Source organism: Amphiura filiformis, chromosome 19 (genome assembly GCF_039555335.1).
Source record: "Amphiura filiformis chromosome 19, Afil_fr2py, whole genome shotgun sequence".
In the NCBI taxonomy this organism is placed as follows: domain Eukaryota; kingdom Metazoa; phylum Echinodermata; class Ophiuroidea; order Amphilepidida; family Amphiuridae; genus Amphiura; species Amphiura filiformis.
Window position 1 is genome coordinate 57,656,994 of NC_092646.1, and position 12,766 is coordinate 57,669,759.

At 35.8% G+C, this 12,766-nt stretch overlaps 1 protein-coding gene across 1 annotated transcript in view; it reads left to right on the forward strand.

Annotated features, from left to right (window-relative positions):
* The window catches only part of LOC140141557 (radixin-like), a 55,443-nt gene that overhangs the window by 30,949 nt on the left and 11,728 nt on the right, over window positions 1–12,766 (forward strand). The window contains exons 5-7 of the mRNA XM_072163465.1: window positions 3,438–3,542; window positions 4,687–4,856; window positions 11,062–11,145. Of these exons, the coding sequence (XP_072019566.1) occupies window positions 3,438–3,542; window positions 4,687–4,856; window positions 11,062–11,145 (359 nt within the window). The remainder of the gene's footprint in view (window positions 1–3,437; window positions 3,543–4,686; window positions 4,857–11,061; window positions 11,146–12,766) is intronic.

The window sequence follows — 12,766 nt, forward strand, 5'->3', positions numbered from 1 at the left end:
CAGGGCAGGCCTAGCACTGGTTGCTGGACCATGGCATGAAAACTGGCAATCCTGTTTAGTCATCATACAGGTGTACATTTGTTGCTTTCAGGGTCACTGTCTAGTAAAGTTCTGTGATCAGTAAGCAGGAACAATAAGGGAAGGTGAACTTGTTTGGAACACGTCATCGTTCACACGCCCATTCACAAAAATTTTAATTTTTACTTTTATTTATTAGCAGTTTCTTGTTTTATTTTTAACATTTTTGTTTGTTTTGTTTTTGTTTCTTTAATTCCCTTTCATCTCTATAAAAAATACTGTACTCAATAAAACTAAATATCATAATGAGCATTTTTTGGGAAGTAAATGTCTGAAAAAGATATCATGTCAGATAGATCCAAGATTATTTCACCCAGTCTCTGGCACTCTACAAACTACATTGTATACCCATACTTAATGGGACTGGAGGGAATTGAAAATGCCATGCAATTTTAGTGCTACAAAATATGTACCCTTTTTTTGGGGGGTGGGGGAATTACAATTGTAGGGGGTGGGTGGGGGAATTACAATTTTAGAGGCCTAAAAAACTAGTCCACAGATTGACAGATTTAAAACTGAGGGAACTGAAATTTTTCTGCCTGGATTTCAATCAGTTTCATGATCTCAATCAGTTAAACCCTGTTGATGGACCAGTTTACTCAAAATTCCACTAATTTGTAAAACTCAGTGACCATGTCCTTAATTAAATAAGTACATCATGTAGCCTTTGAAGCTAGAAACAGAAATTAATTGAGTTGCCTGAATGGATCTATTTATGATTTGTTTGTTAATTGCTAATTATTACTAAGCATCAAACTGAAAAGTATGTCTTAACCCTGGTATTTATGGCTGCTTCGGTTACACTTGTGAAGTTGTAACTTGTGTAATATTAGTATGATGGTTGAAAAATTGTCAAATGGACCAACAACATTTTGAAAGTTGTAGTAAATTTTATTTGAATGTGATAATGGGTAATTTTCATTTTCAATGTTGTAATGCAATGATTGGATAATTTAGATTCATGATTCATCCATAGCACAACATTTCTTGCTATCTACCTAAGATAGCACGGTTTTGAAAATTGGAAATTAAGTGGGTCAATTTTTTTTAAATTTTAAAAACAATCTTTGTTTTTAAATATCAATCAAATTTTTTTAATTTAAACAATTTTGTTTTTAAATATCAAAAAATGTGTACAAAAAGTGATTGTTCTGGCAGTAGAAAGCACAAAAAAAAAAGCATATCATGTTATGTTTTTTTAATGAAATGATTTAAACCTTTAATTTCAGAGTACAATAACGACTATACTTTAGTTGGCCCCATTTTTTAACCAGGCCTATACCGGGGTGGGGGCACTCATGTATCAAAGTTGTAAGCATCGTGTGAATTGACTTTCAAAAATGACCCTAAGGCGGGGGGCTTTAGCCTAAGCTAGGATGTCGAAAATTTGTCAAACTAACCCTAAACAAGGATTTTACTCAAATAAAAATACCCTAAGCGAGGAATTTGTTAGAAATTTACCCCTAAACAAGGACAGACAATATAAAAACTTGGTTTGAAATTTTCCCCCATTCATTCCCGGGTATTCATTGCGGGACGTGTCTGTAGAGTGCCATTCAGTGACAGTGATGATATCGGTAAGCTTAAAATTGGCGCTGTTGAAGTCTGCTCCGATTTTTTTTAAATCTGGTTAGTAGAATTGCTCAGAAACCACTCTTTTGTGCTGAATAACTTGATAAATATGTCACCACTAATGTCCGTTAATTGGGTAATTTAAAAAAACTACCCTAAGCGAGGATCAACCTTAAAAAAACACCCCTCCTTTTAGTAAAATGAGCGTTTTGAGACCCTAATAGCGGATCCTCGTTTTGCTTTTCAAAACAACCCTAAATCCTCGTTTTCTTTCACGCGGATGCTTACAACTTTCATATAAAGTGATCCCCCCGGGGCCTATACATAAACTCACTTAACAAGTGCTGGTTACCCCCAAGTATTTCAGTTCATCTTAATATTAATGTTAAAACAGTAAGAGTACTGGACAGTTTACAAATTTATGGGGTCTGTTCCTAAAGTGTAGCTGTAAATCAAATGTAAGGATGATTGCAAGTGAAACTTGAAACAAAGGTGATTTTTTTAGAGACGATAAACCTAAATGACTAGTCGATAGATGGTAAATTTTGATGCATCATTGGGCACGATGAAAATTTATTCCCCCTATAGGCCTAAATTTATTGCCCTATATGCCTAAATTTATTGCCCTATAGGCCTATTCATTTGAAAGCTAAAATTCCAAAATTCTTTGTCTGTCAACCACTTTATTTTGTTTAGTTTTAGTGTCTTTTTTAAAAGAAAATCACAGAAGTTTTAATTATAAAGCAGTATGAATGATTCTAGCTCACAAAATCTAGTCACATTATCTATTATGGTAAGTTGCCAAATGATGAAAATTGTGATCCCAGCATTTGTGTATACATGTACATGGTAATATTATATAATCAGAATAGCTAACTGTTAAAACTCATGTTGAATGATATAAAAAATCACATAACCCTGAGATACAATAATTAATTATTATCTATATTGTGTTTATTTAATTGGACTTTTATTGAAATACTATGATCTGAGCAAACCCATATGGTGCCAACAATGACAGAAATATGATAATTTAGGATATAATAGCCCAGTAAACACAAATATAATTTTTAACACATTTTCAAGTAAATAAAATGTTGTAATAACTTGATGAAAGTGTCAAATGATTAAAAGATTACAAAAACATTTTAAACACTCTGTTTCAATTTTTTAATGTTTTCAGAGATTGATAAATTGCTCATAACTCGGTAACCAGATATCCGATTTTGATGGGGTTTGCATCAAAATGTAGCATTTGTAAACTGCCAGAAAATGGTGTAAAAAACTTCAAATGGAAAATTGCCGACATGTGACTCATTCCCCTTGATCATGTCACAAATTCTTAAAGTAGGTAATGGGGATACGCATCCTGCACAAGAACAAATAAACACGATGGGGAACGATTGCTCGCTACAAGAGGAAACTGAATATATTTCATAAGAAAGAATGAACAGTTTACCAACCTAAAGTGTTAAAATTTTACATGACAACAAATAAACACAAATCCCGACCGGCACACAACCCAACTTGAAAAAAAAGCAAGGGAATGTGCCGTCATGGGAATCAAACCCAAGACCTTCCGATCTCTAGACGGACGCCAAATCCATTAGGCTACCAGCTCCCACTGATAAACGGTTGTTAAAACTGGGTCTAATGTTAGCAGTCGAGGTACCAAACCAAAATTTGGTACACTCACCGGATTGCTTTCACCGGCTCAACCAATGTCTTCAGTGGATATGCATCTTTATATTAAATGTGTTTCTTGTTTCTTTTCTTGTCATTTGTAGGTATCAAGTCAAGACGTGAAGAAAGAATCCCCATACAAATTCCAGTTCAGAGCTAAATTTTATCCAGAAGATGTCACAGAAGAACTCATACAAGATGTAACACAGGTAACTAAGAATTTAGTCTTGTCAATCCGGAAAGAGAACTAACCAGGCATGTTAGTATGTCGCTCATGGAGGGCAAAACAAAATAGTGTACCATATTTTCCCATGCGCCTGGTATATTTAGAGGTTAATAACTGCGCATCGGTTATTTGGAGGGCATTGTGAAAAATCTAAACATTTTGCCTTTGGAACCGAGGATATTCCGAGGTCCAAAGCAAAATGTTTAGATTTTTCACAATGCCCATTTATATAACCGATGCAAAGTTATTAACCTCATTCATAACCGTCTACTTTGATCTTTTAACTTTACAAAATAACACAAAATTTTCCTCAAAAGTTTGTAAAAATAAACAATTTTTTTTTCTTCCCTTTCCCAAAATCGATCAGGCTAAAACAAAACGACCAATAACAAAAGTGCGTATCAGAATCTGTGCAAATATGGTAGCGCGCAATCCAAATACGGCAGTCAGCTAGCAAGCAGTTCGTTGGGCCGCACAATACGGCGCACGCAGAAGTCAATTGTGTGCGACATTGGAACAATTACGCATTTTGCGGTCAATTGTGAGTTATTAATGACCTCGATTTGCGTTCGCGTTTTCACAAATAATAAAATATGATTGGATCGCACGCATCGCGTTTATTAATGAGGTTATGAATTCTATTTAAATGTGTGGGTGTACTTGTATACTTGATCTATACTATCTAATCATTTGATATCGGGCTTTTGCCAAGAAATGCCGTAGTGTGCAATATTTTAGTCTCCAAGCCTGACAGACCAATGTGGATTTACCATAACGTTACACACAAGGCAATTAAAAGGCGTTTCTCAATCTCTTAATCCCAGTTCAGATTTCAAACAGGCTTATCTTGGGGGGATCCAATAAATTTTTTATAATGTAGAAAAAAATTATAAGTTTAAAAGAGTCATCCCCACCCCAGCCATAATTTTAGTGATGGCCAAAATATTTTGGTCTGGGCATCATCAAAATAATCACAGGATGTGTTTTTTTAACAATATTGTAAGTTTCATATTACTTGGGCCAGCAAAAATGACTTTGCTAGATCCCACAATCACATCATTAACATCAAGTTATTAACTTCAACATGTTTACTAAGTAACTATATTTGCCTTTTTTTTCTGAAACAGAGAGCCTTTTTCTTGCAAATCAAGGAGGCCATCCTCAATGACGATGTCTACTGTCCGCCTGAAACATCTGTGCTGTTGGCGTCATACGCAATCCAAGCTAAATATGGTGACTACCAACTAGATGTACACAAACCAGGGTTCCTGGCTAAAGACAGACTCCTACCCAACAGGTAAATACAGGCTGCAAGGTCGTAGGTCATGATTGCAAAGTCATAGGTCATGATTGCAAGGTCAATGACAGCAAGGTTGGTTGGCCATGTGTGCAAGGTCATGGCTGTAAGGTCAGTTGGTCATGGCTGCAAGGTCAGTAGGTCATGAATGTAAGGGTCAGTAGGTTATGACTGCAAGGTCAGTAGGTCATGGCTGTAACCATGGTCAGAAGTCATGGCTGCAAGGTCAGTAGGTCATTGCAAGGTCAGCAGGTCATGAATGCAAAATCAATAGGTTAATGTGACTCCAAGGTCATAGGCTTAAACATTTATTCCAGTATGTAACAACATTGGCCTCTTAAGGTTGGTTTCAAAGAGGACTATCATGTATTGAGCCTATCAACTGCTCAGTGCCAGAAGTGGGTAAGTGCAACAGCTGCCATGTGTAGATGAATACAATACACTGTGTGTAAATTGCCAAATGTTCTCAGGGCAGCTATTGGGCTTAGCCACTTCTGGCACTTATGAGCTGTTGATATCAGACATATGGTAAGAAGTCTAGAAGCTCTCTTTTGACTGATTAATCCGGTAATAAATATCATGTAATTAGCCAATCAGGGGAAATGTAAAAGGCATCAGTGCCCTTGGGTGAAGCCTCCATTGCCTAAGTCAGATTAATTTTTTCTTGCATCATGATCAATCTGTACCTGAAAGAAACTATGTTGTGTAAATGTGTTGATATAAAGCATAATTACATTCATTCCTAGTAATTTGCTACAAAGGGGGAAAATATCAAGTTACATAGTGTACAGTGTCAATATTTGGTTTTTAAAGACAAAGATTCATAATTTACACAGAATATTTCTCTATTGTTAAAGCGCTTTCATTTCCCTGTTGCTTGACAGCCCAACAAATTGGGCTATTCCAGTTGAAATCCATACAACCCCTATGGAAGACACAACCTTAATCTCCCACACAGGGGGTGTAGATTTCAAGTGGAGTCACTCATTCAGGTAACCCCATTTGAAATTCACACTCTCTGTGTGGAAGATTTAGGTCATGTCTTCCATAGGGGGTGTGGATTTCATTCAGGTAACCCCATTTGAAATTCACACTCTCTGTGTGGAAGATTTAAGTCATGTGTTCCATAGGGGTTGTGGACTTCAAGTGGAACAGCCTGTTAGTCTTTATTCATGAATCACCTTGGTACCGAGTTCATTTCTATTATCTCTTTGAAATAATTGTTTATGGTTGAGTTGGGGTAAGTCAATCATTTAGTCATAACAAGAGTTGCGAAATTTTTTCAGACAATACTTCCTGGTTTTAGATTAAATGACATGAAAAATTAATCGTACAAGAAACTGGAAAACAGTCTGGTATCAAATACTGATAAGGCACAAAAAAATTAGTAATTTTTGCCTTAAATTCAAAGTATGTATTTTTTTTTAATCCGCATTGTGTGTGATTTATATTATTATGGATTTGGTTGCCCTTTTGGCCCATTTTCTTTCTTTCTTTTCATTTGTGAAAAGGTGAAAAATAAGGGAAAAAACAATAGGAAAGTTTTTAAAGCTATGCAAAGACCTTGGGATAATTCTTTTTCTTACTGCAAACTGTACTGTTGCCAAGAGAACAAAAGAGCAAAAATGTGATGGCTATAGATTCATGTGGTTCACTTAAAAAATGTAATTGAGGGTTATATTCGCTCTTTGCACAGATCTTGCTACGAAAACGAGGTTCCCTGCAAACACATGGGCAAAAAGTGTATTTTTATTTCTTGCGTTTTTCTTGCAACACGACATAAGGGTTTTGCAAAGCGTACACGGTAATTAAAGCACATGTTTGACAGACATGCATACATGTACACACAAAACGCACTTCGCGGGTAGAACCTCATTTTGAAATGACCGTGCAAAGGGTCAATTGAGATTCTTCTGACTACAATTTTCCTAAATAGTACATCCCCCGGATAATAATAATCATACTTTCGTATCTAGCATGCTTTCTGAATGAAATACAAACACACAGCCATATCACAAAGGTTGCAGTGTGATCACAAAGTCCCTAGTTATTATCCGCTTTGCACACCAGGATGTTGTAGTCCATTGTGAACTGTTTTTTTTTATTCAATTCAGTTTTCATTTATTTCCCTGTATAAAAATAGACAAAATACATAGAATCATATTACCCATTAATAACAGAAAAATTAAGTTTATATTAAAGGCGTATAATGTGAGTTTTGACCAACCCCTTGCATGATGCAATATACTACGAGGAAAGAATAGATAAATGATCTCCAAGAGTCAATCATAAGATGTGTCATTGACCCCTGAACATGTGTAGAGCAAAACAGCCTCCTATGATGCAACCTCATGTTCAAGGGCCACTACATAGGAGGTTTTTCCTGCCCAATTTGGGCTTTCACACCAATAAAAAAAGAAGCCAGAGCTACTGTACATCATTTTGGCCCCATGCATGACAATCCATGGATTCTCCATAGCATTACACACAGGACAGTATGGAGCATGGACCCTTCTATCCTCTTTACTGTAGGTTAGACTGATAATATTACTGGGAATCCAGGTAATTTAACATTCAAGATTGGGCCAACAGTTTTTGTTATCCAGTCAGGTTACAACACACAAACAGCTCTACATGTAAGCCTTGAAATCAGCTGATACATAACGTGTGTGGTACGATTGTGTCATGAATGCCATCCATTGATACAGCAAAACAGGAATAGATTATAATATTAGGCCTGTATTAATTATCACTAGTAGTATTCATTTCGCATACAAGCTGGTGACACTTGTGGGTGTGCCATAGCTTTATACAGCACGCTAAGTTCAGTGTATAGCTCCATTGTCATCTTGGGTTGGGTCAATTAACCCCCTGAGCACTACCTGCCGATCTAACATTGCCTGTGATTGGTCAATTACATGATATCTTCATTTTAATCACCAATCAGAATGGAGCTTTGCAAATAATTTGTCCCAATTTTTTTGTGTGGTGAAATGATTCTAACAATGTTGCTGATTGGTCCAATTGATAATGAAAACCTCTTTTTGGCCAATTGGCAGGTACTTCTCATGGGGTTATAATAAGCAAGATTGTTTAAAAAAAGCAACAATTCATGATATTGATTGATGGTCATATGCTGATTAACACGACCAGATAGGCTAATTAATTAACAGAAATATGTTGTCAAAGAAACAAAGAGGAATAAGTAATTACACATTGTGCTTTGGAACCAAGGAATATCCCCAGCTCTGATATTCTTACGTCGAAAGCACAATGTTTAGATTTCACAATACCCCCAAAATAACTGATGCAAAGTCATTAACCTCATTCATATCTGTCACTTTTCACTTTCTTAATTCCATTTACGTCGCATTTTCTTCTTTTAAATTTGAAAACAAAATACAATTTTATCTGTATCCTTTCCCTGTAAAAAACCCCGAAAAGCCGATAAGGAAATGCTAGTGACCAATCACACGATGTACAAATATGACAGATACGCGCTTCTGTTAACTTGCGTTCGCGTATACACTACCGGAAAAGTGTGGTTCATCACCGATTAACGTTTGGCTCCTGCACTAAGTTATAGGCAGAGTTGTTAAATGTATTCTACCTTATCCATTCCATGATGTCACTGCACTATTTATTATGATAGTATTTTACCCACATAACAATGGTTTTCATTGACAAGGCTAACAACAAATTTAGTCTGATGAATTCCTGTTAGGAAGTGCATTAAATACTAGAAAACCCAGTAAAGATCATCTGTAATCTGTTGATAACTAAACTAAAATGACATTCTAGGACATCCTCGATTTGTTTTGATAGTACAAAATGTCTACAGCGTAATCTATGGGATTTTGATGTTTGAAGTCCACTTGTGTCATGTGAATCTCTACAGATTTCCAGGATATGCAAACCTGCCAACTCTCCCATTTCAGTATTTTGTTTTTAATAAAAAGTATAAAAAAGGATAGTCTTTATTTATGAAAATCCTACTTAAAGGTGGAAACATGTTTTCGATCTCACAATGAGCGTATTTGTACTGAGGAGCGTGTTTATACTGAGGACTGATTTCAATTACATTGTTCCAGCAGTTTTTAGAAGCAAATATGTGTATTTTGTGCATGACTTCAGCAGTGATGTACCACCAAACTACTATGTTTTTGTTCATTAAATGCCTTAAAATTATGAGCTTTTATCCGATACCAAAATCTGCATTTTGATGGGCAAAGTGGGGTGGGTGGGGGTGCATGCAGGGACACTGATTTTTGAAATTTTTTCCGACTAGCTTTGCTCACCCAAATTTTACGCCGAATCCACCTCTATTGGGCATTCTTTTCTGACTGTGTGTCAATTTGGTCTTATATTTATATGCTTTCAGTGAAATATTAATTTGGCCATTCCTTGCCAAATATTTAAAAATATTATTAGCAGCAACTGTCAGGAAAGCTTTCCGGTCATTTGAAGCCAAACTAATGAGGTAAAATGGAAGAAAAAACCTCACTTACTACATTATCTCAGCCAGTTAACTTGGTGTAATTTGGGACATGTGTAAAACATTTCAAATGCCTGCAAATCGGGTTTGAACAAAATTGACCAAACTCATTTTAAAAGCTTAAACATTATGGTTTCAAATGGATATCTATATTCATGACAGAACTCCATCATACCTTCTAATTAATTGTGATCCGACTCTAACTACAGTAAATCAAAAAAATGCCCAAACCCTTACTGTTTGCATGTTCATGCATGCAGCTGATGTGCACCTGGATGTAGCTTTATGTCCAGGGTATTATTGACTTTGCAGTACTGGTAGGTAAGCCGACAAAAAAAATCCTGTTCTACGGGCGGACGGACCATAGCAGGGTCAGTCAGGTTTTTGTTTTTTTGCGCTGAAATTGCCCAAAGTTTCACCAAAATCGGACAAATGTGTAAAAAATTCAAAGATATTTTGCAAACATATTTTCTAAGAACATTCAGATCCCAAAATAGCCGATTTAAAAAAAAAATCTCCAAAAAACAAATTCTGGTCGTTGGGCCCGTAGATCAATAGAACAGGCTTTTCTTTTTTTTTTTTCTCATGGCCTAATGGATAGAAATGGAACAATTTAAAACAAGCATGAATAATTGTATCAAATCAAGTAGAATTGTTGACTAAACAGTTTGGGAAAGTACACTTCAAATGAAATGGGATGTTAAAATTTCATGGACTATTGAATTATAGCTGTATATGGCATTATTTGATAGACAGTATGACCTTGGTAAATATTACCTGGTGTTTGTACAAGGTATGTGTGTGGAATGCACTAGAATCAAGTCATGCATAATTCATCATATCAATTTGATAATGTATATTTTGACAACTATATATGAAAATATTTTGATGAAATATTACATAAGATAAGCTATGTTTGAATAACAATTGTGTTAGTTTCTATTTCTCCATATTTTAAAACAATGACAGGTGATCTTGATATTGCATTGTTCTTGAAAAGTACAAAGGTGAAATAAGAATCGGAGATATTGAGACTCGAAAAAAAGAAGTTTTTTTTAGAATCATTCCAGAATGATTTTTTAAAACATACATTTTTTTAAAGTAAAAAATTATGCTTCTTTGTACAGTTGGTTTTTGGGAATAAACCAAAAGTTTGATGACATCTGATAAATGAACACCCTTTCATTTAGGGGTTAGGCGGGGCTCAAAAAGTCCTATTGTACATTTGTAAAAAAAAAGAGTTAAAATATCAGTCAAAGTTTATCATTTGGGTTGGAATGTTCAACATTTCACATTTGCGTTTTAGGGAGGAAGGTGGTCAGCCTGCTAAACAAAGCACTTACATTTGTAGGATGTCATTGAACTTTTGGTTTGTTTCCTCCCTGGATGTCAGGTCACTATCCCTTAAAATGTAATGAAGCAAGAGTCTTACCATCCGTTGAAGTTGAAAAAATGTTTTGGGGCATGGTTGAATCTTTGCATTCACACGTGGCAAGTAACATTGCTGATGGGCAGGTAAAAAATTGACTGGTCAATTGGGAAGGGATGCAATGATTTCAAATTTTAGTGTAACATGGTGTAAAAAAGGACTATGCATGTACGCTTTATTCTTTATCTCAAGTTTGTTTGTTTCCAACAGAAGAAATTGTGTAATGTAAGTGATTTAGGCACCCATTTACCACCCTATGTATATTTCTTTTCTCCATGCAGAGTTGTGGAACAACATAAGCTGACCAGAGATCAATGGGAGGAGAGGATAGTCAACTGGTATGCAGAACACAAAGGCATGATTAGGTAAGATAAACATGCGCTTGCACATGTATGTGGGGGTGAGTGTACAAACACACCCCACCTGCCCCCCCCCCCCCACAGAGGGCATGATTAGATTAGATAAACATGCCCTTGAACTTGTATGTAGGCCTATCCATGTGTCACCCCCATACACACACCCATCCAAGGATCAGTAGGAGCGGAGAGTCAACTGGTGTGCCATAGATAAAAGCATGATTAGGTAATATAGACATTTGTTGCCAAGTCCGAGTCCTATTGTGTCCAAGTCCAAGGTGCCGAGTCTGATATAAAATTGGATCGGTTGAGCCCATATTTATTGAGTCGAGCTATGAGTTTTAAAATATTGGGACGAGCGTAGTCGAGTCCAATATTTTAAAACTCATAGCGAACCAATAAATATTGGGCGTAAAGCATCAATTTTATCATTATTATGTTTTGGATCCAATATTATCACAACTTGGATCCATCAAAACATAATAATGACAAAAAGTGGACTTGAGTCCCGAGGCAGTATTTAAACGATGCATCACTGGTGTGTATGGATGCACATGCACATGAGGTACCCACACACATGCAAAAATCAATGCCAACCTTACACAATGCAACTGATCAGATAGTAATTAGGCATACATATATTTTACCACCAACCCTGGTAATTTATACGAAATAGAGAAAGAAATTCAGGAAACTTATTTTGAAATAAAGGCATGTTGCAACAGGCAACACTTCATTTTGTAGCCTTATATAATAGTTAATGTAAAAGTGAAAATGTTTATGCCACATATGTTTTCACTATTTTATGTTCTAAGTAGCTAACAGTGAAAATAATGCGCAATACAATGTATATTTTTTTCATGTAGGCCTACATAATTATATCAAGCTCAGAATTTTATATTGTGAAATCGTAAAAGCAAGTGAAACAGTGTCCAAATTGGGAAAGCATAAAAGATAAATCACACGAAAATACCTGTGTACTTGATAGGTTTCTGTAGACCTACACTGCTGGTTGCCAGGGGAAGTACTTTGTATCCAGGGCTCCTATATTTTGTTGTGATGGCGGACATGTGTTTTTCTAGCCTTAGTACACAATGCTTTTCCTGTTAATGCATACACACTACGGACCACAATGGCCTCATCCCAGTGGCATAGTTCAGTAACCTCAAGTAAACAATCATAGTGCAAAATTTGACCTCAAGTTGCAGAATATGAGTTTTTGTACTCAAATTCTCAAACTTGTCATTCAATGAATGTATAAATGTATTGGGGTTAAAGAACTGTGCCTTGATAGATGAACATGTTGTGGATCCTAGTGAAATGATAACCCAAAATAAATTGTGAATGTTTTCTTTTCTTGGAAATTGATACGGTCACATCTTGTGTGTTAAAAGACATGATATTGTAGGCATGTTGTTTCCTGGAAAAAGGTCTTAACACATTTTTATAGGTTGCTTTTTCTCTGTGTCTGGTTTAATTTGTCTGTCATGCACAGTGATTTTCATCACTTGTCCCCATTAGGCGATGGAAAAAACACCTGTTTTTTCTACACGGAAAGCTTGAAAAATCTGGCAAAAATTTAATTTTTCAAAATATGTTTGCAAATTTGTTGAAGTTTTTAAAAAACTTT